We start from the raw sequence: 27,120 nt of genomic DNA on the forward strand, positions 1-27,120 counted from the left end.
AAATTCATTCGTTAAAAAAAAAAATCTACAATTGTTAAGCCGTAAGAACATCAGAAGAAGTCAATCAGACCAGGGGTCCATCCAGTCCAGCCTCCTGCCTCACACAGTGGCCAACCAGTTCCTCTGGAGGGCCAATAGCAGGACACGGAAGCCAAGGCCTTCCCCTTAAGTTGCTTCCTGGCTCTGGGATTTGGAGGTGGAGTGCCTCTGAACGTGGAGGTTCCCCTCAGTCACCAGGGCTAGTAGCCACTGACAGAATTATTCCCCCATGAATCTATCTTTGAAAACTCTTAATTCCTGTGGCCATCCCTACATCCTCTGGCAGTGAATACCTTTCTATCATTTTTTTTAAATATTACACAAATCTCAGAGGTATTTTGGCAGTCACATATCAGGGGAGCTGAGGTAGCTTTTTCCTACTTTGGTAATCCTGGAGTTTTTGTTGGTCTTAAAAAAATTATTTCTAGCCCGTCTCGTTCCCAGTGAAGACCCAAAGCCACTAACATCGGCCTCCTCTCCTCCATTTTAGCCTTACAACAGCCCTGTGAGGTAGGTGAGGCAGAGAGAATGCTTCTGGCCCAAGGTCACCCAGTGAGCTTCAGCGGCAGTCGGGATTCGAACCTGGGTTCCCCAGATCCTCGACTGCCACTTGTGCCGCGATGCCACATGGGGCTCTCGAGCTGTGTTTCCTTTGGGGAGGGAAGAGGATTAGTTCTCTTGTTGCAGTTTTTCCTGCCGGGATTGTTCGGAGTTCTAAATAATCCGTTTCCACTTTAGGCCTCCAAAGAAGAAAGAGGAGAGCGGGTTCTAATAGGGTTGCCTAATAGGGTTACCAACTACAGCAGCCATACCCGATTTATGTGTAAATAGGCATTCTGTGTGCCTGGATCCCTTTGCTAATTCCCCCCTAATTTCTGCTTACGTGGTCTTCGTAGTACCAGGCCATTCCCACCCCCTTCTTTCCTCTGTTTGTGACAAGCCTCCTTATTTCCGCGGTCAAGCGCCAGGCACCTCGGAAGACGGATGCAGGCAATAATGGTGAAACATTCCTTGTTTCCCGTCACTCTTCCCGTGTTTAAGTTATTTATGTCCCCCGAGCAGGAACCGACAACAATGGGGTTCATTCGGGTAGTCCGTCATCGTCCCACAAGACGGGCTTTCCCGTTAACGTGCTCCGGCGCAGTCTTTCTCCCCCCGGTTCATTTCCCTCTTGGACGCCCCTCTGCCCGTTTCCGCACGGCGCCTCGGAGGCCTTTTTGCTATCAGGGAGGGTGACGGCAGCATGGACGTGGCTTGGTGGTCGAAGTGTGGAATGCCACAGGTGTGAAATTAGGTGGAGACCCTATGCCTCCTTCACAGCAACCCCCAAACGTCCTTCCTGCCCTGCTTATCGTGGGCGTATTCCACATAAGGAACGGCCTTCTACTGAATTGAACCCCGGGTCTATCAGAGTCAGTATTATTCTACTTGGACTGGCAGCAGCTCTCCAAGAGCTTTCCCATCACCTGTGACCCTGATATTTTAGCTGGAGACCCTGGAGATGGAACCGATGACCTTCTGCTTGCTGAGCCGATGCTCTGCCACTGAGCCAAGGTCTCAGGCCAAGGTCTTTCCCATCACTCACTGCATTATCCTTTTAAACTGGAGATGCCAGGGATCGAACCGGGGACCTTCTGCCTCTGAGCCACACCCCCTCCCCTCACCGTCGTCTTCCTCCTGCTAACAAGATGTGGTTTGTCTTTAGAAGACAGGAAGCTCTTTGTGGGTATGCTCGGGAAACAGCAGAGCGAGGATGACGTCCGAAGACTCTTTGAACCCTTTGGCCAGATCGAGGAGTGCACCATCCTCCGAGGCCCTGACGGAGCCAGCAAAGGTGAGAGGCTGGGGGGGGGCAGGACTGGAATGGGTTGCCAACTCCAGGCCGGGAAATTTCTGGAGGTTTGAACCTGGGAGAGGTAGTGTTTGGAGAGGGAAAGGGAACTAAAGGTATCTCTATTTTGGTCCTGCCCAAAATGGCCTCTTCTCGAAGACTGCCCAGGTTAGATTAAACGCAAACCGGGGTGTTCACGCAGGGGAATCCGATTCGATCACTACAAAAGCCAAAGATCATTTTCAGACAAAGTGCCGTGTTGTTGTTGTTTTTTTTGTGGTTGATTAGGTTGATCGCATCTCAAACTTTCCATTTCCCTCTGTTGCAAGGACGATATCGCATTTGTCTCCATGGTAAATTATGACCCAGGAGCTGCTATGTTCCCCGCCCACAGCTTCCTCCCCCCCCCCCCCCGAAATATGCTTCTGTTTTCTAAAGATGGAAAACTTTTGTCTTTTGTCTTGCATTTTACATTGTTACGAACCTGACGGTTGAGCAGAAAAGAAATTAAAATGAAACGCAGTTTATTTCTTATCTGGTGCACACAAATGAGATTGAAAACACCATTGAAAACAGAATGGTAATTCTTGGACTTCTTCGGGCTGTGAGCTCCACATGCGAGAATAGGGCTATATTTAGTGCTTGGAGGCTCGCGTTTCATGTAAGTAAGCGCTGTTTATTTTTAGTTTCTATAAAAACATCTCTGAAATTCCGACCAAAAAATATTTTCTGTCGATTTCAGGACTCTTATGTTACCTAAGGTAAAGGTAAAGGTATCCCCTGTGCAAGCACCGGGTCATGTCTGACCCGTGGGGTGACGCCTTCTAGCGTTTTCATGGCAGACTCAATACGGGGTGGTTTGCCAGTGCCTTCCCCTCCAGCAAGTTGGGTACTCATTTTACCAACCTCGGAAGGATGGAAGGCTGAGTCGACCTTGGTATGTTACCTACCAGGCCTTAATTATATAATGTATGAAGATATATGTATGTGTGCTGTTTTTTGGCCACTGAAGATCCCATGAGTCGAAATGCATCTAGTCATTGGTTCATATCCCGTGTACGTATTGATGTTAACACGGGAAATTGGACATGCAACATTGTATAGCTTGCTGTAAACGAGCATTTGTTTTTATTGGTGTTTTCAATCTGATTTGTTATTTTATTTTTTTTTTTTTTTTTTGCTCAACCTTCCGGTACTTAACTGGAGTTTTCAGGGCAGGTTCTTCCTCTGACTACACATGCAGATGTGCATTGTCCGTTTGTCCTTTCTATTTGCATGTTCAAGCTATCTCCAGAGAACTCATGGTTGCAATTACGGTTCTTTATTCCATGCTGTCTTCACAACAGCCCTATAGGGTAGGCTAGCCTGGGGTCATCCGTCCAGCTCGATCCCTGAGCCTCTTCACTGTCAGGCTGCCTGCCTGAATGGCAAAATGAGCCAGTTTTTGATGAGCCATGCTCTGCTTTATTGTTCATTGTGGAAGAAATTGGCACTTTAAACATGCAGGCTGTGCTCACACTTTTGCATGCCCTGAATAATGCACTTTCAATCCTATTTCAAGGCACTTTGGTGATCGCTTGCAAGTGGATTTTTCAAAGTGCCCCGAAAGAGAATTTAAAGTGCATTATCCAGTGTGCATGGATGTGCATTTTTGCTTCTAAAAACTGCGTTTGTTTAATTGGATATTTTACCGGGTTCAAATGATAGAATTGTGAGCTGGCCCTCAGATATACAACACAAAAGAGACAATGGAGATAACAGCCTCTGGAAGGCCTGGGATCGAATCCTGCCTTGACCGTGTAGCTCAAGTTGGCTGATCCTTCTGTCTGAGCCCAGCCTTACTCGCAGGGTTGTTGTGAGGATGAAACAGAAAAAGGAAATGAACGTACGCTGGCCATAATGTCTTGGAAGAAGGGCGGGATAAAACGGGATGAGCTAGGCAGAGGAGGCCCACCTAACAGCGTTGGTGAAGGCCAGCTCCTTCTGCCTGCAATTCTATTTGCCCCACTAGAAAACGCCCTCCTGCACCGCAGTCGTTTTCCGAGAGGCCTCTGCGTTGACCTCTGCCGTCCTCTCCCCCTCTAGGATGTGCCTTTGTGAAATATGGGAGCCACGCGGAGGCCCAAGCAGCAATCAGCAGCCTCCACGGCAGCCAAACAATGCCGGTAAGTGGCGGATGGAAAGGTCACACCTGCGTGGCAGAGTCTGCACAATTTCCCTTGTGGTTCGAACCCGGGTACTCCAATTTCAGCTCCTGTTGCAGGCACGAGACGTTCCCAGGGGATCTGCCATGGCCTGCCTCTGCATGACAACCCTGGGCTTCCTTGGGGTCTCCCATCCAAGTACTAAGAAGGGCAGACCCTGTTTAGCTTCCTAGACCGGACAAGGGCAGGCTAGCCTGGACCAATCAAGCATTGGCAGACAAATACAGGTGGTTTGCCATCTAAGCTTGGCCTTGCCTACTCTGTCTACCTGCAACTTCCCTGGGCCTACCTAAAGTGCCTAATATCTTTGTATCAGGGGATGTCAGGGATGGAACCCTGCATGCAAAGTTTGAGTTCTGCCAGTGAGTTGTGGCCTTGTCTCATTCCTGCATTCATGCTTGAAGTTGCCACTCTCTGTTATGGGCAGAACAGGTCGACCCTGAATTACGCCCATGTAAACCAGCTCACCCCCCAGTTAACCCTTGAATAAGTTCAGGGGTTCTGTCAGAGTCACCAATCGTTTAAACCAGGGGTAGTCAAACTGCGGCCCTCCAGATGTCCATGGACTACAATTCCCAGAAGCCCCTGCCAGCATTCGCTGGCAGGGGCTTCTGGGAATTGTAGTCCATGGACATCTGGAGGGCCGCAGTTTGACTACTCCTGGTTTAAACTGATTCTCTGACTGAAGGTAGCCATGCCTGGTGACTCCGCAGCTTTTGAAGCTTTGTTCTTTTTTCAAACTCTCCCCAAAAAAGAGAGTGAGAGAGCCAGCATAGCATAGTGGTGGACTTTAATCTGCTGAGCCAGGTTTGATTCGCCGCTTCTCCACATGCGTCCAGCTTGGGTGACTTTGGAGCAGTCACATTTCTCTGAGAGCTGTTCTTGCGGAGCAGATCTCTTAGAGCTGCTCCTGCAGAGCAGTTCTCTTAGAGCTCTCTCAGCCCCCACCTACCTTACAGGGTGTTGTAGAGAGAGAAAGAGAAAAGTGTTTGTAAGCTGCTTTGGGACTCCTTGAGGTAGTAAAAAGTGGGATATAAAAACCTAGTTCTTCTCCTTCGTTTCCTCCTCTACCTCCTTCCTTTCCTCTTCCTTTCTTCCTCCTTCTCCTCCTTCTCCTTCCTTTCCTCTTCCTTCTCCTTCTCCTCCTCCTCTGCTTCCAGGGGGCAATAAACAGCACAAAGAAACTGGACAACCCCGCAACACAGTTTCTCTCTCACTCCCCCCCCTCCCTCCCACACACACACACCGGTCCCTTCTTCGCAAGGCAGTTTTTTCTCCTTAATCCAATCATCGGCTAATTTCTCCTCCCTTTGATTGGATCAGAATCTCAGGGACCAAATCACTTGCCGCTAAACTGAGACCCCGCCCCTCGGTTTCCCTTCCGACCAGCCGCCGAGCGCCCGAGGCAGGTGTGAGGAGCTAATTCAATCAGCTGCCATTTAATTAACAATGAAGGTCACAGTTCTGAGCGAGAGCAAGGGAGAGCGGGGAAAGCGCCCCAGGATTATCGGAGAGGACAGCATCAATTGGAGAGGGCTCCCGGCAGGGAGGCCGGGGACAGAGACGAGCTCTGCCCCGGCGTGGCGGTCTGGACGGGCACCGGCTCCGGGGAGAAGCCCCGTACGTGCGAATGGTAACGATCTCGCTCTCTGCCACCCGAAAGGACAGGCTGAGCCTTGTCAGGTTCTCCGCTTGCCCACGTCGCTTTGAGACAATCGAAGGCGACACGCTCCGGGAGACGTGCGCCGCAAGAGCTGTTTCCCCGGCACGAAATCTCTGCCTGCGTCCGGCCACTGTCCCGATCTTTCCCGCGCAGAAATAATTGTTTTTGAAATGGTGATGGGCACTGCCAGGCTCCAGGGCACTTGGCAGAGGAGGTGCCTGCCCGAAGGAGATTACAATCTGACGTGGGAGGCAGGGGAGATAACGTAAAGACCTCACTGCACAGTGTGTTTTGGTCCCGAGTGGGACGGCCCAAGCCAGCCAGACGTCATCAGATCTCAGAAGCTAAGCAGGGTCGGCCCAGTCAGCGCTTGGATGGGAGACCAGCAAGGGAGTCTAGGATTGCTACACGGAGCAGAGTAGTGTTGAAGAAGAGTTGGTTCTGATATGCCGCTTTTCTCTCCCCGAAAGTCTCTCAAAGCAGCTTACATTCGCCCTCCCTTTCCTCTCCCCACAACAGACACCCTGTGAGGTGGGTGAGGCTGGGAGAGCCCTGATATCACTGCTTGGTCAGTGCCGTGGCGAGCCCAAGAGCACCCAGCTGGCTGCATGTGGGGGAGTGTAGAATCGAACCCGGCTCACCAGATTAGAAGTCTGCTCTCCTAATTTCTACATCAAGTTGGCCTTCCAGGGACTGAGCCTTGGTCTTCTGCAAAGGTCTCAGGTTGATGTTTGTGGAAGGATCTTTCTTTGCCTGGGTCCTTTGAGAGCTTCTTCCAAACACTGCTGAGTTAGAGGAACCAACGGGAGAGCCAGCTTGGCGTAGTGCTTAAGAGCAGCATCCTCTAATCTGGAAACACCGGGTTTGATTTCCCGCTCGTCCCCGCTGAGTGACCTTGGAGCTAGTCACAGTCCTGTTAGAACTGTTCTCCCAGAGCAGTCCTGTCAGAGCACTCTCAGCTTCACCTCCGCCACAGGGTGTCTGTTGTGGGGAGAGGAAGAGAAGGAGATTGTAAGCCGCTTGGAGATTCCTTACGGTAGCGGAAAGCAGGGTATAAAAACCAACTCTTCTTCTTCTGAGCTCACATAAGGCCGTTTCATAGATTCACATAATGCACTTTGGTGCACCCAGCATGTGAAATGGACCCATGACGCTGGCCAAGTCAGTATTGTCTACTCTGACCGGCAATTTTGGTCTGAATGACCGTAAATAAATATTGATTGATTGATCGATACTCTGACCAGGAGCCGCTTTCCAGGGTGTCTGGTGGTGGTCTTCCACATCACCCAACTGGAGGTGCTTGGGAAACAGCCTGGGACTTCCCATGCGCAAAGCGGATCCTCAGACACCAAGCCACGGGCCCGCTACTCCCAACCTCTCACCATGCCTGTTGCCGCTGGTGCACAATCGTCCGTCTCGATCATTCCTGCTGAGGTCTCGGCAGCCCGTCGGGAGCCGTGGAGGCAGCCTACCCCACTCTCTCTGTTTCTGCCTCTCTTTCTGTCTCCTCGCTCTTCCAGGGAGCGTCCTCGAGCCTGGTGGTGAAATTCGCCGACACGGACAAGGAAAGGACCCTACGGCGGATGCATCAGATGGCCGGGCAGCTGGGGATCTTTAACCCGATGACGATCCAGTTCGGAGCCTACGGGGCGTACACACAAGCGGTAGGGGAGGCTCTCTTCTCGGATGCCGGGGGGGTCCTCCGAGTGGGATTGGGTGGGGGTGAGTTTTGGCTCAGCTTTCCATGATGTTTGGGGGGAGCAGAGGATGAAACAGAAGAGAAAGAGAACCACGTAAGCCCCTTTGGGGAGAAAGCTGGTATAGACAAGAAGGAATGTGGTTTTTTCTTTTTTGAAAAATTAAATTAAAATAGCCCCCGGTTTGCTTTAAACATGCAGAAGAGTAGCTATTGCATGAGCCCGTACCGCTAAGAGCGTGTTTCTCCACGAGTAATGCGCTCTTAGCGGTATGGACAGTTGCATGCATCCAGTCCGCTTCGATAGTACGCACTCCGTAGATACTCAATGGTATTTGGGAAGGCCAGAAGGTTAGCAGAAGACTAACGCACCTTTGCCTCCCTTCCCTCCCCCCACACCTTCTCTGGCGCTTCCTCCGCCTCCTCTCCCCTGCCCTTCCGCCCCGCCCTTCCGGCCCCCCTCGCTGCCGCTCCCTTCTCTCTCCCCACGTCTGCCTTTCTTTCCTTAAGATAATGCAGCAGCAAGCAGCTCTGATGGCCGCAGCACAAGGGACCTGCCTCAACCCCATGGCGGCCATCGCAGCGGCTCAGATGCAGCAGATGGCGGCCTTTAACGTCAGCGGGCTGGTGGCCACTCCCATGACGCCCTCATCAGGTATGGGGGGCCGCGGCAGAAATACATCGGAGGGCTTCTGACCGTAGGGGGGGTTGGTCCTCTGTTCTCGGGCCAGGAATCATTATAGAATCATAGAATCACAGAATCACAGAATCACAGAATCACAGAATCATAGAATCACAGAATCATAGAATGACAGAATCATAGAATCACAGAATCATAGAATCATAGAATCACAGAATCACAGAATCATAGAATGACAGAATCATAGAATCACAGAATCATAGAATCACAGAATCACAGAATCATAGAATCATAGAATCACAGAATCATAGAATCACAGAATCATAGAATCACAGAATCATAGAATTGGAAGGGGCCATACAGGCCATCTAGTCCAACCCCCTGCTCAACGCAGGATCAGCCCAAAGCATCCTAAAGCATCCAAGAGAAGTGTGTATCCAACCTTTGCTTGAAGACTGCCAGTGAGGGGGAGCTCACCACCTCCTTAGGCAGCCTATTCCACTGCTGAACTACTCTGACTGTGAAAATTCTTTTCCTGATATCTAGCCTATATCGTTGTACTTGTAGTTTACACCCATTACTGCGTGTCCTCTCCTCTGCAGCCAACAGAAACAGCATCCTGCCCTCCTCCAAGTGACAACCTTTCAAATACTTAAAGAGGGCTATCATGTCCCCTCTCAACCTCCTTTTCTCCACGCTGAACATTCCCGAGTCCCTCATTATCACTTGGGGGCTGAAGTTCAGGACTTGGAAATGAGCCCTCTAATTAGGGATGCCAGCCTCCAGGTGGAATTTCAGCTCCTCTCCAGGCTGCGGAGCTCAGTTGCCCTGGAGAAAATGAATGTCGTGGAGCGTGGGTTCTAGGGCATTGTACTTGGCTGATAGGGATGCGTCCACACGCACCCCTGTCATGGGCGTTCCTCTCTTGCAGGTACAAGCACACCTCCGGGGATCAGCACAGCACCTGTCCCCAGCATAGCCACACCCATTGGGGTGAACGGATTCAGTCCTCTCCCCCCGCAGACCAATGGGCAGCCAGCATCCGAAACGATCTACACCAATGGCATCCATCCCTACCCAGGTAGGCCTTGGGGAAAGAAGAAGGAAGTGTGTGTGGTTGTGTGTGTGTGTATGGGAGGGATCGTCTTACTGATGGGGTGTCTTCTACTGTTAGCTGAGACAGAAGAAGTGAGTCGGCTCTCTGGGGAGAGAATCTGTTTGGCAGGCAGAAGGTCCCAGGTTCAATCCCCGGCATCTCCAGAAAGTCGAGGAGGGATCTGGTGGGGCTTTGCTGCCTGCTCCTATCCCTGACTAACAGCTGCTCTGATCGGAGTTCTCTTCCCGTTCTCCTGGCTTACTTTTTCTCTTCCCTTCTTTTCTCTCCCCAGCTCAAAGTCCCACTGTGGCAGACCCCCTCCAACAAGCCTACGCAGGCATGCAGCACTATGCAGGTCTCAAACTTTGCTTTGCTTCCCCCCCCTCCTACCCCTGCGATACCCCCTTTCCAACATCTCCACCCCTCCTCCCCATTGCCCCCCTTTTTTTCTGCCTCTCCTGCTTTTCCCCCACATCTCTCCTTGTCTCCATCTTGCCATGGCGTGCTCAAAAACAACGTCACAGCAGAAGAGCTTTCAGGGTCGTAGCTGTGCTTGCCAGAACATCAGAATAGGGCTGCTGGATCAGACCATTAGCTCGTCTAGCATGGCATTCGGTCACACTCAGTCGCCAGCCAGTTCCTCTGGAGGGCCAATCAGAGGTCACAGAGGTCAAGGCCTTCATAAGGACCTAAGAAGAGGCCTGCTGGATCAGACCAGCGAAGGTCCACCTAGTCCAGCATCCTGTCTCACAGCGGGGACAACCAGGGCATGGAGGCCCGATGCCTTCCCTTGATGCTGGCTCCTTTCACTGGGACTCAGAGGCTTAGCGTGTTTGTAAGCCTCTTTGAGACTCCTTCGGGTAGAGAAAATATGTTTTTTCTTCTTCTAATGGTAAGAAGGACTCAACCGTGCAGTGCATTATTTGGTAGGAAGGCAAATCTGCAGTGGGGGAAAGGATTCCAATAGAGGCTGGATGCTCATGTTATTGCATTAAGCATAGGGGGGCTGGACAAGATGACCTCTGGGGGTACCTCCAGACGCTGTGACTTCACATATGGCTCTCTCTCAGAGGGAAGCGAGTGTAGCGTGTTGCCCTGACCACTCTGCTTTTGTGTTCCAGCAGCATATCCAGCCGCCTATGCACCTATCAGCCAGGCCTTCCACCAGCAAGCTCCCATCATTCCCCAGCAACAGAGAGAAGGTGAGGGGAAGGAAGAGTCCGGGTGGGACGGGGTGTGTGTGTGTGGGGGAATAGCTGGTTAGGTGTTCCATACAGGCCTGGGTTGACCCTTGTCTCTGCCTCCATTTGGAATTTGCAGGTGATGTCTAACAGCTGATTCAAGCAGAAGAATTAAGATTTTTTAAAGGCCATTTATAATATGTAGATTTTTGGGGGGTTCTTTACGGGCTTTTGTATTGTATTTAATGGATTCTCATGCCTGTTTTAAGGGGTTTTACGAGGGCTTCAGGCAAATATTGTAACCCGCCTCGAGCCCTCGGTAAGAGGTGGGCAATACATTTAAATACAATAATAGTAATTAAAAAATTAATGAACTACTGAAGGAACAATGCTGAATACAACGAGAGCTCAGAGGGTAATATGTTAAGTTATGGGAAAGAATCTGCTATACGCTTTGCTAACCTGCCTTTTCTTTTCTGTGCACTTCCTGGGGCCGTCGCAGGCCCTGAAGGCTGTAACCTCTTCATCTATCACCTGCCCCAAGAGTTCGGGGATGCAGAACTCATGCAGATGTTCTTGCCTTTTGGCAACGTCATCTCTGCCAAAGTCTTTGTTGACCGTGCCACCAACCAAAGTAAATGCTTTGGTAAGTACCTCCTTTGCTGTCTTCCAGAAACTCTCCTCGAGCGTCTCACCTTAAAGACTGATAATACGGTTTTCAGGGTATAATCCAAGGATACCCAGTCAGGGTGCCAGGAAATCCTGGAGTGACATGAGCACTTCCCCAGGGGTGACACAGCCTTTCCCAAATGTTCAGATGGCCGCTGACATCACTAGAAGCCCCACTTCCCCTGTTGCGATACAGGCCTAGTCTCTTTCTCCACAATGGGGTCAGTAAATGATCGATTGATCGAGTGGCTGGCTCCCTTACTTCTGTGCCCACTTCTCTGTTGGGGTATGTCACCACTTCTGGGGGTCCTGCCAGAATCTCAGTTTTGGTACTAGGATTCGGGTCTTTTTGGAGGCACTTCGAGACGAAGGGTTTTTTTTTTTTTTTAAGTTTTGCCCAGACGAATGCACACTCCCTATTTAGGACGGGAGTCACGGATCTACTTGAGCTGGAAGCCTCTGTCTTGTTTCAGGGTTTAAACTTCAAGTACAACGATATAGGCTAGAGATCAGGAAAACATTTTTCACAGTCAGAGTTGTTCAGCAGTGGAATAGGCTGCCTAAGGAGGTGGTGAACTCCCCCTCACTGGCAGTCTTCAAGCAAAGGTTGGATACACACTTTTCTTGGATGCTTTAGGATGCTTAGGGCTGATCCTGCGTTGAGTAGGGGGTTGGACTAGATGGCCTGTATGGCCCCTTCCAACTCTATGATTCTATGATTCTAGGAGGCGAAAACTGGAAACGGTTGGCTTCCAGCCCTTTCGTCCCACGGCAGGGCTAGGAATCCACCATTAGAGGTTTTCCCAGCACTCTGTGCGAATCTCCAGAAGACGAGGGGAAGTTCATTGGAGAAGTTCCGCCATTGACTCACAAGGCAATGAACGTTCAGCAGCTCGACGCTAACTTAGCTTTGGATTTCTCAACAGCAAGACAAATTGCAACTCGCCGGTTTAGTCGAATCGATAGGGCCGTGATGGAGAGGCAGAAGACTGAGGCCGGGAAAAGATCAGTTCAGAGGATATTTGACTACCTGGAATGCACGGATGGCGGCTGGTTGTGATTAATGGCATTTTGGGGGTGCCGGAAGGAATCTTGGGCCCGCTAAGCCATTGTTTTCTGAGAAACCATGCATGCCAGGCAGCGATGCAGTGGAACAGGGGAGGGAAGGCAAAGGAAGCTTTACAAGGCGGAATTTATAGGGCCATTAGCTCCAAGGGCTGTTCCGGGGAAGTTATTAGGGCAAATCACAAAGCCATTCATTTGCAAGTACCTGGAGAAGAAGGAAAGTTGGATTTCTTGTACTAACAGGCCGACTGGAGCTGTTCAGGGGGTGAGGAATATATAAATGAGGATCCCCCCCCCCAAAAAAATAACCTTAACATAGAGATGGCCTACGTAGGGTTTTTAACCATTTCACTCCAGCACAGTTTAGCAAATGCCTCCCCCTCCTCACATACACGTACACATGAATGTTTTATTAGCTGTTCTGTCATTAAAAGACTGTAACTCAGCAAAGGGACGTTGGAGGTCCTGGATCTCCCAGCGTCTCTGGAGCCTGGGGATGCTATTGGAATACTCCCCAACCTCAACCTCTTCTCTCTCCCAGGTTTTGTCAGTTTTGACAATCCAGCTAGTGCTCAGGCAGCCATTCAGGCCATGAACGGCTTCCAGATCGGCATGAAGAGGCTAAAGGTCCAACTAAAGCGGCCAAAAGATGCCAACAGACCCTATTGACCCCTGCTCACCTTGGCCCTGGAAACAGGTAAGACCAGGTAACGTGGATTAAGCTTCAGAACACCGTCTGCACTTGCACTGCCAGCTAGCTAACCACTGCTTTCGTGGTTCCTTACCAGAGAGGGGCTGGCCTTCCCTCTGGGTATCTCAGCCCGTTTTTATCCTCCAAATTGCTCAGAGGAGCATACAGCTTCCTCCCTGCCTTGCTTTGCTAGTTAGTCAGCTGGCAGGGAACGACCTGTTGGTTGCCTTTCCTTTTGAGCAACTGATATGGGGGGGGGGGGCTTGTCCCCAAGACTCCAGTTGTGTATAGGTTCTAAGGTAGCTGTGATTGCTCCATGGGAGATGGCTGCCTTGCGGGGTTGTTAGGCCCTGGTTGGGAAACTCCTGAAGATTTGGGGAACAGGGACTGGGACCTCAGCAAGGCACAAGGCTACATAGTCCCCCCTCCAAAGCACCCGTTTTCTCCAGGGGAACTGATCTCTGTATTCTGGAGATGAGCTATAATTCTAGGGGATCTCCAGGTCCCTCCTGGAGGCTCCTGGGGGATCTCCAGGTCTCTCCTGGAGGCTGGCATCCCTCCTGCTCTGTCATGCATTGTAGCGGTTAAAGAGCGATGACTTCTAATCTGGAGAGCTGTGTTTGATTCCCCGCTCCTTCACATGCAGCCAGCTGGAGGACCTTGGGTCAGCCACAGTTCTCTCAGAGTTGCTCTCTCAGAGCTCTCTCAGCCCTTTTGTATACCTCACAGGGTGTGTGTTGTAGGGAGAGGAAGGGAAGGGTTTTTGTAAGCCCCTTTGGGACACCGTCGAGTAATGAAAAGCAGGCTATAAAAAAACAACTCTTCTTCTAGATATGTCCAAGTGAAATATGGCTGAAAATTAAAACACTGGGCCTGCCTTGACTATTTTAATAGCACTGAATGGAATTTCTTGTGTTAAAAAAAGGTTTAATTTCACACGAAAACCTCCATTTCTTTTCTCCAAGGCTTTTTGGCCTGCCTCTCCAATGTGCTTTGAATTTCCCCGGCATGCATTCAAGCTCCCTCATACGTCATGCCTAAATCTGTGTGGCCCCCCTATGGTTTTATTTTTCTGACACCCTCCTGTTCCTTTAGCGAGACTGACCCCCCCTCCCATCATGCGTCACAGCATGTCACCCCCATTAACTGTCGGCGGTATGATTACTAACAAGCAGGCTTAGCCTGTTCATCTGTTGACTCCCTTGATCGCTAGGTGGCCAGGGCTTTTATAGCTGTGGACAGGGGATGGGTGTGTGTGTGTGCATATTCTGGGAGTGGGGTGTCAAAATTATCCCATGCCTTGCTGTCACCCAAAAGTGACACTCTGGCTTTGGGGCGAAAACTAACTCTATGGTAGATTGAGCTTCTTACAGTCGAAGGCCGGACAGCATGAGGGTGAAGGTTTGATGCCTGTTCTCCTCATGAGGCTGCCACAGTTCATTCAGAGCCTGAATTTCACCGGTATTCTCTCTGTTGCCCTGTGTGGGCATTGAGGCCTAGAACAGTCTTGAGCTCTTTCTTGAGGAGAAGAGTGGAAGTCCATTTGACTTGGAAGTCCTTGAGAAGAAATCATGGCATAGAACCTGAATCATTGAGGGGGGATATAAGGCCCTGGTGTGTTCAAGTGCCAGAATTCAGGCCTCATGACCAACCTGAGGCCGAATTTTCTTGTCTTTGTGAATTTTAAGCTGAAAGCAGGGGTGACACAACCGCAAAACCACCCAACCAATTCATCTTTTCTTTTATATTTTGTTCCCTCCGACCCCTCCACGTTGTGTCTCTAACCCATCCAAGCCACTCATAAGCTCCAAGATGACCCCGGGAGTTGCCTAGCAACCCTCTAGCTGTTTTGGGAGACCCAAACCAAAAAAAATATATATAAAACCACTCTCTCCCAAATTATCAACAACTGTAAGTGACTCTCCATGTTGTCATCGCGCTCTCCGATGACGCCATGTGGCCAGTTGTAACCTTGTTGCATGACTTTGGCGTGGATCTTTTCTCTCCCTCTCTCTCTACTTTCCGGTTTGTTTGTTCGTTTTGAAATCAGTTCCGTACCCCTACTCTCTCTTCGGATGGTTGTGCAGTACCATGATCAATGCGCCTGTGGTGGAATAGATTTTGGAGTGCCAGTTGGTCAGTCTTTCTCAGTTGTGGAGTTCCTCAGCGCATCAGTACCCCCCATTTTTTTCTCTCCTCCATTATCCTTCTCTGTCCTTTCTGTTTGTGATGTGGCAATGATGTATATTTCCCTTTGTGTTTGCCGTGGTGGGGAGTCTTCAGGAAACAGTCCTGTTATGGAAAACCAAAGACACGAGGGTCCTTCTTGACCAACAGGGATCCCTGACCTTGCAGAGGTGGCGGGTGCTTTTCAAATGTTGAACACAGGTAGTGGACGCCACCACAAAATGGCTGCCGTGAGGGAACGGAGACGAGCACAAAATGGCTGCCGGCCACAAAATGGCGACAGTTGCAGACTAAGGCCAGTCATGAAATGGTGGGAAGTTCCATGCCAAGCATCTTCCTGTGATGGAAGCAGCTGTTTTCAATAAAGTGCTTCCTGAAGACCCAAAAATGATGCCCCCTGGGCCCTTCTGAGGTACTTCATTAGTGAGGTGGTTAGAAGGCCAGGATTGGGGAAGAGGAACATGGTTGCCTGGAAACGCCTCAGCAGGCATCATGAGGGGGACTTTGGCTTAACAGAATTCTTGCATCTGTGGTTAAATCCACACATCTCCGGCTGTTACGCCGGAGCTATAGCAGTCTTTTCACAGCTTGGTATTCCTGTGAGAACTGAGCCAGCCCAGTTCGAAGGGATTGCTGTCATGCAGCAATAGGGCAACGTCCAAAGATGGGTGGATTCAGCCTCAACTAACAAAATTTGTGGCAGGGGAGGAGCTTTTAGGAGTCACTGCTGACTGCTTCAGATACTGCCATAAATGTTGTTAGCCTTTCAGGAGCTGCTGGACACTTACTCTTTTCTACTACCGCAGACAGACTAACTCAACCTGTGAGGGAGGTTAGGCTGAGAACGGGTGACTGGCAAAAAGTCACCAAGAAACCTCCCGCAGCTATCTCTTGCTAAACGACTGAGCAGCATGGCAGATTTGTAAAGCGCTTTGGGTCTCTTCAGGAAGAAAAGCAGCAGATAAATGTGCTAAGGGAGGCCATGGCCAAACTCGAATCTGGCAGGGTTTCGTCCAACAGAGTTATTATTTTAAAACCACTGACCCTTGACCATATTTTTATGCCGTACTTTCTGGGCGGCGTGCTTCCCCCAAGGCTTTTTCTCCTTTCTGACCTCCTCTCCCTTCTTCTCTTTCAGATGGGACGCCGTGCGGCGTCTGAAGAGTATCCCCCTTGTCCCGAGTGCAGTATCCAAACTTGTAACTCTCTTTCTTTGCAACATATCATGGAAGAAGAGGAGGAGGAGGAGGAGGGAGAAGAGCAGGCAAAGGATGCTCGTGAAAGAGAGCCAGTTTGGTTGTACCTTTTTTTTTTTTTACCCCTCCTTCTTAATTTCCAAAATCAGTTGGGGTTTTGTCTCTTTAAAGGCGGACGGCAAGCTAAGAAGGGCGACGACATGACGATATCGGACAGAAGGGAAAGAGGATATTTGTGGATCTGGATCTCCGAGGCCAGAAGCGGCTGCCGAAGGAAGACCTCTTTTTTTAAAAAAAATCCCTCACGGAGGGGTTGGATTTTTGGGGAGAGGAAAGGTCGCGGGCACAGAAGCCTGCTGGTGGGACCTAGCCTCTCAGAAGCACTTGACCGATACTAGAGACTTCAGAAGTGTGAGGCCCAACAGATCTAAACCAAAGCTGGTGGATTTGGACTAGGCTTAATATGTTTCACCTGGGAAATGCTTTGTTTTTAAAAGAAATGAAAGGGTAAGAGGAAAAGAGAAGGGGAGGGAGATTTTTTTCCCCCACGTCTGTTTTCGGGAAAGAAAATCGCAAAATGCTAAGAGGATGTTGAACTTAACAGAAGATTATATATATAAATAGGTCTATATATCTATATCCCACGGAACTGGGGTGGGCGGGGAGTTTGGTTCCCCCTTTATCGCCCGGCTGGGGGAGGCTGGATTAACTTCTTTCAAAATCATATCATTCCTTAGTGTTTAGGGACCAAAGGACTAATGCTTTTTTAATATATATATATAAATTAATTAATTTAAAAAACAAAACGACAAAAAAAAGAGAGAGAGAGAGAGAGAGAGAGAGAGAGAGAGAACCACAACGCGAAAACTCAAAATAATAAAAAAAAAAGGTTTAAAAACGCGAAACAAACGGGAACAAAAAATCAAAACAAAAAAAGCTTCTTGTCAAAGCCGCAAGTGTTCCGAGAGGAACGTCAGCTCAAGCAAAATCAGATTTCGCTTTGTTTGCAGCCTAGCAAGTACCGGTGTCCTCGTGACCGCACTGCATTCCTTTTGGGGGGGGGGGGGGAGAGTCCGGGAGGCGGGGAGGGGCTGCTTTAGCTGGGGCGACCATTGCGGTGGGTCGTTCCCTCCCTATTTCCAGGTAGACACGCGATTTCCGGGAAACGGGAGGGAAAGCAGGGGAATGGAATGACAGCCCCCCCGATCGGCTCCTCACAGATACCGAAAGCCAACTGCACCAGCCTGGGAAGAGAGACAGGATTAAAACCCTTGGCGTACAGGACCAGTCCTGGCTTTACCACCCACGCCAGGGCAAGAAAACCATGTCCCCTGAACCACGACGAGAGCCCGTTGCCAAAGTGATGCTCCTCCTCTTTTTCGATGAGCGTCAAGCTCCACCTCCTCCCATCCTTCCAAAGGGCAAAATCAGAACCAAGAGGGGGCGCCACAGATCGGACGCTGGCCCCCTTCCCGTGTGTCTTGTCATGGAAAAAAACACACAAGATGGGCAGCGCCTCCCTAAGCAGAACTTTCTCAATCGACCGAGGACACCGGGGTTAGAAGGGTGTCCTTCTGCTATTAAACCGAAAGGGAAGCTCTGTGTGATGGGAAAAAAGGAGCAGGGCTTTCTATTGGATCGGCAAGACGGGGCTTCCGGAGAATCTTTGATCCCGGTAAAGAGCCGCTACTTAAGTCAGCCTAAACCAAAGCCAAATGTAAAGGCCAATGAGGAAGGTGGTTCAGCCACCATGAGAAGCACCCTAGCAAGTCTGTTCTCCGTCCTGGGCAGCAGTCAGCCGACGCTACGACCTGAAGTTAAGCCACAGTCCTGGGGAAGAGATCTTAGCCGGGGAGAGCAGCCAAGGCCACACAGCAGAAGGCAAGTCGCCGAGCAAACAAAGACTGACTTTATTCCTTTCCTAGTGCCAAACTCCGGAAGCCCGAAGGTGAATCCTGCCAAACGCTGTGCCTGAATAACTCTCCCCTTTTTTTTTGCACATTGCTGTGCCTCTTTCTTGGCTCCCCCTTCCACATACGGTGCAATACTGTCGGTCGGCTGTCTCTCAGGAGGACGGAAACAGTGCCAAAGTCCCGGCGCAGATCGGGACTTGAAACGGAGCAGCTCAGCTGGGCAGCAGCCGGCGGAAACAAGTAGGGTAGGATTGGCTCCTGCCGTTGGGCCTTGGATCGCGTTTATCCACCTGTGGCCTGCGGAAACAGACTCAGCGGAAACTTTCCCGGGACGTTCAAGCGCTGCTCCCACTCCCTGCAGGAGCCTAGGTGAAGATGGTGGACCAATCAGCCTCTTGGGAGAAGAGAGGGGCAGAGGTGGCGTAAAACGTGAGGGGGAGTCTGCTGCTTCCATCCCACAGCAGAATCTGTGTAAGACCCCAAGATCCACTGGCTATTTCTCCTAGCCTCTGGCCTCCAAGACGGCCGCCAGACCCCCCTTGTAGCCCTGATTGTCTCTCCATCCCCTTTGGCAGGCCAGTAACAACAAATGCCTCTTGGGAGCCAAGCGGCCTTTCACCCCTAGATTTCTTCTCTCGGTTTTACTTTGGGACTTGCTTGTAGGATTCTCTTGCCTTGAGTGACCGGCACTGTCTTTTGAACAGCCCTGTTGGGAATGGGTCGGGTCAGTGAACAGCAGAAACAGGTGTGCCACGCAGAGCCGGAGGTGAAAAATTAAAACAAACAACTCACTGAGTTCTTTTTTTTTTTAATTTAAGAGTCAAACAAAAGATACCGAGGCAGAAATCAGGGCTGATCCTGCTCTGTGACTCCGCGTGTCTTCAGATGTCAAGTCAGCCCACTGTGCTCTGCCAAACTCAACCCGCTCTGCTCCGAGGGAAAGTTCACTGGCTCCAAATTAAGGTGCAGGCTCTCTTTACTTTGAATGCAGATCCATCTCTGTCGCAGCAACAGCATCTGAAGAGCGGCATCCGTAGCGTCCCTTCGGCCTGATCCAAGAAGCCCAGATTTGGACCCGTAACCTTGTTGTCCGAGAGCAGACACATAGAAGGGGGATGTTTTGACAGGTACAAGGGAAAGAAAAGGGGAAGAATTCTCAGTCTTAGTTGAAGGGCGAGATGCCGGCATTAGGAGAGGTTTAGACTTCAGTCCTTCCTGCCCTCTCCTTTCTTAATGGTCTTTTAAATTGGGAGGGGGGGTGGATGTTCCAGAATTGCAGTCTGAAATGGGCCAGTCCTTCCTGCCACTTCCTGTGATCTCGAGGTTTCAGCCCCTCTAGGAACCTGCAACCCACGTCTACGGTTCAGGCCACAGAGTTTGCCCTTTGAATGAAAGTGCTTTCTCTCTTTCTTGGCGCTGGTGCAATTCCGTGCTGCTTCGGATGTGACTTTCATGAATCTGAGGAGGACGAGATCAGGGGTAGGGAAAGGGGGGGGGGATCAGGCTTTGAGGGGCTGTCAGATAGAAGGTGGTAAAGAGGCATGAAGGGGATCCAGAAAATGTTTCACCCTCCTTCATGGCTCACGTTCCCTGATGCGATCGCTTGGCCACCAGGCCGTCTTCCCTCCCCCCCCCTTTCTCTCCCCCCCCCCGTTAAAAAAATTTTTTTTGTGTCTCACGGTTACATTTCCTAGTGGTTTAGAACTGAATGCTTTTTGTAGATCAGTTTAGCGTTGAACCTCGGAGAGCCCCTCATTTGAAACAAAACAAACCCTACAAAAAAAAAAAAGACGACAATCGACTTCAGTGACCTTGTGAAGGTGACTTTTTTTTCTAAAAAAAAAAATGCAAAAAAAGTAAAATGGAAAAAAAAATAACGTGACACAGAGACCCAGATTGGGGGGTTGGGAGGGGGGGGGGATGGAGGCCACGGACTAGGGGATTATGACCATTTCACATCACAGGCTTATTGGGTGGGGGAGAAGGAGGACACCGATTTGGGGGAAATCGTTTCAGGTCACAGGCTTATCAGGAAGGCTGTCAGCTTGGGAAAAGTTAGGGCAGAGAAGGGCGTGGGGGAAATATTTTGGGGCTGCAGGTGTGTGAATGAGTCAGGCGTTTGTTGGCCTACAGAGGTGCGCAGTGGCTTTCCCACCAGCTGTCTTGGGAAAACGGGAGAGCCTGCCACGTTTAGCAAAACGGGGAGTGTGCTATGCGCGGAACTTGGCAATTGTTGTAATTCTGCTTTGCGTTTCACGATGCTCCAACCCACAACCTTCACGTTCCTGTGTTTGCGTGGGAGGGGTGTCGTTGCCTTCAACTAAGAAACCAGCCAGCGAGCCTGAGGGTGAGAATTTAGGGCAGGCAGCCTCACTTGTTCCTCTTTGTAAGTTTGGTTGGGGGTCCTGTCCCACATCTTTGTTTGCCTGGGTCAGGAATTCGCTGCGTCTACTAAAAGGGCAGAGGCTGGTCACCACTGCGGGCTTCCACAGAATGGGCTGTGGCTTCCTTCTGGAAAAGGCTTGTTTTTGTGAGGACGCTGGAATGTGGATGGTACTGTAATCTCTGACTTGAAATGTAGGTGAGGGACGGGGTCTGCCAGTGGCCAGTATTTAGTGTAGTCAGACCAAGCTCAACATGGGTTTCTTTTTTTTTATAGCAATACCTACGGCTTTTCTGCACTCTTATATTTTTTTGCTTGTGTGCCCTTATTGCTTTAAGGCAGGGGTGGCCCTACTGCAGCTCTCCAGATGCCCAGGGACTACAATTCCCAGGAGCTTCTGCCAGCACATGCTGGCAGGGGCTCCTGGGAATTGTAGTTTCATAGACATCTTCGGGAGAGCTATAGCTTGGCCAACCCTGCTTGTGTGTGTCTTCACTCCCTCTAGTGGTCACTTTGATATTACATTGCTCTATCACTGGTTTATATTCCTGCAGGGGTAATGAAGAGGCATCATGTGGCATCATGCACTTGTCCCAGTGGGTGGCCATGTTTTAAACCAGCCACGATCATGGGGAACAAACCCAGGCGTTCTGAATTTTCAGGGGGACTGCAGAGAGAGGGCTGCTGTGTCCCTCCCATCACCTGTGGAACACCAAGGAGAGAACTACAAAACATCCTTCCCGGCTTTAAGAAACGCCACTGTAGTAACAGGGTGGGAAGGGTGCAGTAATTGGGCACCTAGCACCCCGGAAACATCCAAAAGGGGAGGATGGAAAACCTGGATTGGCTCTTATCTTTTAAAATTTCTGTTATTAGCAGCTGCTGGGGGTGTGGAAGGGCGTGGGTTGGAGTCACGGTGCTTGCAAAGGAGAGCTTTCATTTTTTCCTCCTGTGCTGTTTACCTGTTGTAAGTTTTCCCTGTGGTTTCCTCATTGAGGCGAAGGAGAGTCCCCAAAAGAGAGATTGACCCTTGGCTTGAAGCAGCTTGCATCTCACTGCTGTACCCAGAAAAGAGACAGGAGCAAGCCTCAAATCTAGTTGCACCCCCTTGGGAGGGGTATATTCTGAAAAAGTTGTGACTGAAGCCAGGTCGAAGCTGGACGTAACGTGGTTGCCGCCGATCCAGGTTTTTTAAACACTCTCAGCCTTAAATCTAGGCAAAAAGCAGAATCAAACGAGTCTGCTGTAAACACAGTGTCCGGTTTCTGTTGTCCTTCTGCAGACATCTAAATTACAAAAGGTTTGTCCAGACATGTTTGATTTCTGCCTGTCGCTTCCCCCCATAGCGTGGAGCGAGCCAGTGTTGTGTTGTGGTTAAGACTGGTGGACTCTATTCGGGAGAAGCGGGTTTGATTCTTGCAGAGCAGTTCTCTTAGAGCTTTCTCAGCACACACACACACCTTTCTTCACGGGGTATTTGTTGCAGGGAGACGAGAAAAGGGTGCTTGTAAACCACCTTAAAGCTCCTTTGGGGAGTGAAAAGCAGGCAAAAGGGTGGGCCTTTGTACCATAGGACCAAGCCTTATGAAGATAGGTTGAGGGACTTGGGAATATTCAGCCTGGAGAAAAGGAGGTTGAGAGGGGACACGATAACCCTCTTTAAGTATTTGGAAGGTTGTCACTTGGAGGAGGGCAGGAGGCTGCACGAGAGGACGTGCAGTAATGGGTTTAAACTACAAGTACAACGATATAGGCTAGATATCAGGAAAAAGATTTTCACAGTGAGAGTAGTTCAGCAGTGGAATAGGCTGCCTAAGGAGGTGGTGAGCTCCCCCTCACTGGCAGTCTTCAAGCAAAGGTTGGATACACACTTTTCTTGGATGCTTTAGGATGCTTAGGGCTGATCCTGCGTTGAGCAGGGGGTTGGACTAGATGGCCTGCATGGCCCCTTCCAACTCTAGGATTCTGTGATTCTATTATTCTACCCTGTTTGTAGCCCTTCTAGAAGGCATTTAGTCGGCTGTTATGTGAAACAGGAAGATACGGGTCTACAGGATATGAGATTACAGAGCCAGCAAGCGGCAGACTCGAATCTGGAGAGCCGTGTTTGATTCCCCGCTCCTCCTCCACGTGCAGCCAGCTGGGTGACCTGGGGCTAGCCTTAGTTCTTTCAGCATCACCTACTGCCCAGGGAGTCAGTTGTGGGGAGAGAAGAGGCAGGCTAAGCAATTGTAAGCCTCTTTGAGACTTCTTTGGGCAGTGAAAAGCGGGGTACGAAAACAACTCTTCTTTTTATATTTACATTTATATTTCCCACCCTCTTCCCAAGGACTCAGGGTGGATGTTTTGCATTTTTTAAAGGAAAAAAAAACAAGGATTTTTTTTTCTAGACAAAAGAAACAGTCTGGAAGTTCCCAGATCACACCCCGGGGAAACCTGTCCGGTGTGTCTGAAGACGAGGGGGATGAATCCAGTTGCTGTACCCCATTGTGGTCTTGCCTCCATAGAAGGTGGGTCTTGGGGTACGAGGCCTGGTGGAGCCGGAGAGCAAAGGGCCGATGTCTGCCTTTCTAGAATTTGCACAGTTTGTGTTCCCAGGTGGCATTTTGAATGGTGAACATCTGCTTGTCCATGCAGAATGTCTCAGGCTCAGAGCCCATCATGTGCAATAAAGGATCGGCTTTAAAAGGGATTTAGATTCATAGAGGATTGGTCTATCGGAGGCTACTGGAGGAGCCTCCACATTTGGAGGCACTAAACCTCTGAACCCCAGAGGCAGGAAGCAACATGAGGGGAAGGCCTTGGTGTCCATGTCCTGTTGCTCCTTGTACGGAATAACTAGTCAGGCAGGATGTTGGACTAGATGGACCACCGGTCTGATCCAGCAGGCTCTTCTGATCTTATGACGGCCTCATCTATGCCCTGTGGTTGGAACTCTAGAGCAGGGGTAGTCGACCTGTGGTCCTCCAGATGTCCATGGGGACTACAATTCCCATGGGCCCCTGCCAGCATTTGCTGGCAAGGGATCATGGGAATTGTAGTCCATGGACATCTGGAGGACCACAGGTCGACTACCCCTGCTCTAGAGGAATTGGTTGGCCCTTGTGTGAGGCAGGATGCTGGACTAGATGGACCACCAGTCTGATCCAGCTGCTCTCTTCTGATGTTCTTAGGAAGGCCTCAGCCTCTCTGCCCTGTGGTTGGCCTTTCAGGTAAAGAAAAAGGGTCGGTTTTTATGCCCCACTTTTCACTGCTCGAAGGAGTCTTCCATTTCTCTCCCCACAACAGACACCCTGTGAGGCAGGTGAGGCTGAGAAAGCTCTGACAGACATGCTCAGTCAGGACAGCACTATCAGGACTGTGACGAGCCCAAGGTCTCCCAGAAGAACTGGTTCTGATGTTCCCATGAAGACCTCGGTCGCCATGCGCTGCTGTTGGCCCTTCCCAGGAGCTAGTGCTGAGGTTCTCATGAAGGCCTCATCTTCTGTGCCCTGTGGTTGGACCTCTGGAGGAAAGAGTTGGCCAGTGTGAGAGACAGGATGCCAAACTAGATGGACCAGTGTTCTGATCCAGCAGGGCTCCTTGGATGTTTTGCAAGGCATTAATTCGTAGGGTGGCTCCAAGTCGGAAGTGACGGCTCTCTTAGCACACAGAGTACATGGCGTGGAAGAGTTCAGCCTGAGACTCAGGACAGCCTCTGCCAGTTGAGTGGGCAGCACCGACTCCTTGACAGACCAAGGTCTGATTGGGTGCCAGGCGGCTTCGCGTGTGTTCACGGTCGCGTCCTCTTCCCCTGCCTTGGAACTCTTCAGGACCTATGTGGCGTCTCTGGTGACCTTGACTCGAGAGGGAAGCCAGAGGGAGACAGGAGATAGCTTTGGCCCGAGCCAGACGGGATCTGGGCGCTCCGAAATGGCGATGAAGGAGAGCCTTCTGTTCCCTGCAGTAAGGGCTAGGAGAGGTTCTGCGACACCGCTGTGCCTTGATTTCCTGCAATATCATAGCGACCTCAGTTCCATGAGGCCTGCACCAGCCACAGCCCTGGAACGTTCCTGCGACTGCAACCACCTCCCCTGTCTGCTTGGCCTCTGATACCAGCCCTACCAGCAACACAGTCTGCGAACCACATAGGTGTGGAGTGATCTAAATGGTGAGAGATGGCTTACAGCAGGGGTAGTCAAACTGCGGCCCTCCAGATGTCATGGACTACAATTCCCAGGAGCCCCTGCCAGCATTCGCTGGCAGGGGCTCCTGGGAATTGTAGTCCATTGACATCTGGAGGGCCGCAGTTTGACTACCCCTGGCTTACAGGATTGCATGGGGGAAATAAGAGTATATTTGATGCTGAGGGACGGAGAGTCGGTCGGGGGAAGCTGAATTCAACAGGGACTTGCAGAAGCTTGCAGAGTTTGTGTTTCCAGTGCAATGTTGGGATACTTTGGAAGGGGGGGGGGGGTCATGGCTCATCCCAGAGAGCTTGTTGCCCTGGGAGCTGCCACCTGGCCAGAGCTGAACGCGACCCTCTAGGCATAGACAGACGAACCCAGTGTCCAGGGGCCTTCTTCAAAGAGGGGCGCCACCCCAATCATTCTTCAATCACTCCATTCCGTTATCATCCCATTGGTCGGTGGAGTGGTGGGAAGTGATGTCACAGCTGTCTTATGGTGCCCCCTGGTGGAGTTTTCAAGGAAGAGACCTTCAGAGGCAGCTTGGCCTTGCCTGTCTCTGCATAGCAACCCTGAGCTTCCTCAGGGGTCTCCTATCCAAATAGATTGGCGGGCAGTGGCAAATCACCTCTGAATATCTCGCCCCGAGGACACCATGAGGGACTGCCAGAAACCAGGAGAAGGAGAGAGGAAGGGACTGCCAGAAACCAGGAGAAGGAGAGAGAAAGGTAGTTCAAATAATTATTTGTTTTGTTTTGGTGCAATTATGGAATTTGGCAACTCGAACAACTCCATTGGCGGGAAGAGGGCCGGCAGCGTTCAAGCCCTGCTCAGCTCAGACACCCGTAAACTTGTTCCAACCGATCACCAGCTGTTAGCTGTGCCACGGTATTGGGCCCAGGGCTGTTTTATATCAGCATCTATTCAAATAAGATGCAAAAGAGCCCCCTTGCTTTTGAGGGGGGCGGCACCAGGGCGATCCCAAGCCGGCAAGGGCAGTTTACAGAGGAAAGGCCTATTTTCAGGTGGAGGACGGTCCCCGAGAAGATTCCTTGTCTCTATGAGCTGTTGGTCAGGTGAGCTGCAGCCCTTCTGGACATTCCTTGCCAGAAGGTGGGGATGGTTGTTTTGTCCGGCGATTGAGCAAGTCTCCCTCCATCCCTCTGCTCGTCCCCTTGTCCTCCTTCCCAGCTACCTGTGAGTGGGAAGAAGTGTCGTGTGGATTTGCCAAACGCCATTCCGAAGCTGTTTCTTTAAGTTACAATGTCCAGTGCCAAAGGGACTTTTTTTGAGGGGGGGACGACACTCTGAATTCTCTGGGCAGCACTTAACAGAGAGTGCCTTTGAGCATGTGAAGAATGCCCCAGCACTGTGTAAATGGCACCTGCCCGTGTGCGTAGGGAACCGGCCCTCCACCTCTTCCATTTTGTATTTAGCACTGCAGCAGAGGGTTGGGGTGGGGTTGCCACCCTCCAGGTGGGGCCTGGAGTTCTCCTGCGGTTGCAACCCATCTCCAGACCGCAGAGACAGGTTCCCCGGGAGAAGGCGGCTGCTTTGGAAGGTGGACTCTAGGGTTTTATACCCCACTGAGGCCCCTCCACTCCCTCAACCCTGCCTCCACCCACAATCCTCCAGGCATGTCCCCAGCTGGGGTTGGCCTCGGTGTTTGGGGGTGAGGTTCTTCCAGCAACTTCAGTCGTGGCCCAAGTACAGCAGAGCAACAGGCAGGGCCAGCGACGTTTGAGGCTGGATGCCGCTGGCTTGTCGTTTGGCAAGGGACCTAGCTCCTCAAATCCCGTATCACAGCCATGGCTTTGTACAGCTGTGGCTGGATTTGGGCCTACAGATCCCACGGGATTTGTAGTTTATGAGCTGGGTCCTAGGAGGTTGGGGCCTCTCCTGGGTGAAGTCCTTCTGCAGACAGAAGGACTGCTTCCCAGAGCAGATCTTGGTGTGGGAAGACACCTGTGATGGAGACCCGAAAATCTACTCCCAGGCCGAGTCTTGATGGACTCCGTCTGTGAACAGAAGAACTCCTTCCAGGAGAGAGTGCTGCTCTCCTTGTGTGGAGCGATCCCTTTGGATCCAACCCTAGACGGCTGCCTCCCCTTCCGTAAGAACGTTGGTCTACGTGATATCCCGTGCGACCTCTCCCCTCGTCTTGCTCTCCCCAGGCCCAAATGTGACACCCTTTCTCCTTTTTCTTCCTTTGACCTACGCTCCTTGTGACTGCCAGCTCCTCACGGCAGCTGTATATAATAACATAGCTTTAAAAAAGAAAATACACTGTCGGAATCACTTGATTTACAAATGACGATTTTAGAGATGCAAAGTCGGGGGGGGGGGGTTGCGACAAAACGTAACGGTCGAGGATGTCTCTTGCGCTTATCCCAAAGTTCTGCTGTGTTTGACACCTGCCGAATGAGAGGGGGAGGGGGGAGGGTTGATGGGTGGGACGGGGAGCCTGTGTTATTCTTAGTCATCCTTCCAATCCTTAACC

General features: G+C 50.8%; 1 protein-coding gene across 19 annotated transcripts in view; it reads left to right on the top strand.

Moving 5' to 3' along the window:
• The window catches only part of CELF6 (CUGBP Elav-like family member 6), a 110,725-nt gene extending 93,714 nt beyond the window's left edge, over nt 1–17,011 (top strand). For 10 of the 19 annotated variants that reach the window (XM_077317502.1, XM_077317500.1, XM_077317507.1 and 7 more), the window contains 10 exons: nt 1,745–1,873; nt 3,956–4,035; nt 7,258–7,401; nt 7,944–8,088; nt 9,005–9,154; nt 9,462–9,524; nt 10,291–10,371; nt 10,853–10,996; nt 12,626–12,781; nt 16,101–17,011. In XM_077317502.1, coding sequence (XP_077173617.1) covers nt 1,745–1,873; nt 3,956–4,035; nt 7,258–7,401; nt 7,944–8,088; nt 9,005–9,154; nt 9,462–9,524; nt 10,291–10,371; nt 10,853–10,996; nt 12,626–12,753 — 1,064 coding nt within the window. In that variant the 3' untranslated portion in view covers nt 12,754–12,781; nt 16,101–17,011. Of the gene's footprint in view, nt 1–1,744; nt 1,874–3,955; nt 4,036–7,257; nt 7,402–7,943; nt 8,089–9,004; nt 9,155–9,461; nt 9,525–10,290; nt 10,372–10,852; nt 10,997–12,625; nt 12,792–16,100 lie in introns of all 19 variants that reach the window. The other 9 variants (XM_077317491.1, XM_077317499.1, XM_077317496.1 and 6 more) reach the window with 6 other exon arrangements.
• Nucleotides 17,012–27,120: the final 10,109 nt, after the last annotated feature.

Source organism: Paroedura picta, chromosome 18 (assembly GCF_049243985.1).
Source record: "Paroedura picta isolate Pp20150507F chromosome 18, Ppicta_v3.0, whole genome shotgun sequence".
NCBI classification, from domain to species: Eukaryota; Metazoa; Chordata; class Lepidosauria; order Squamata; family Gekkonidae; genus Paroedura; species Paroedura picta.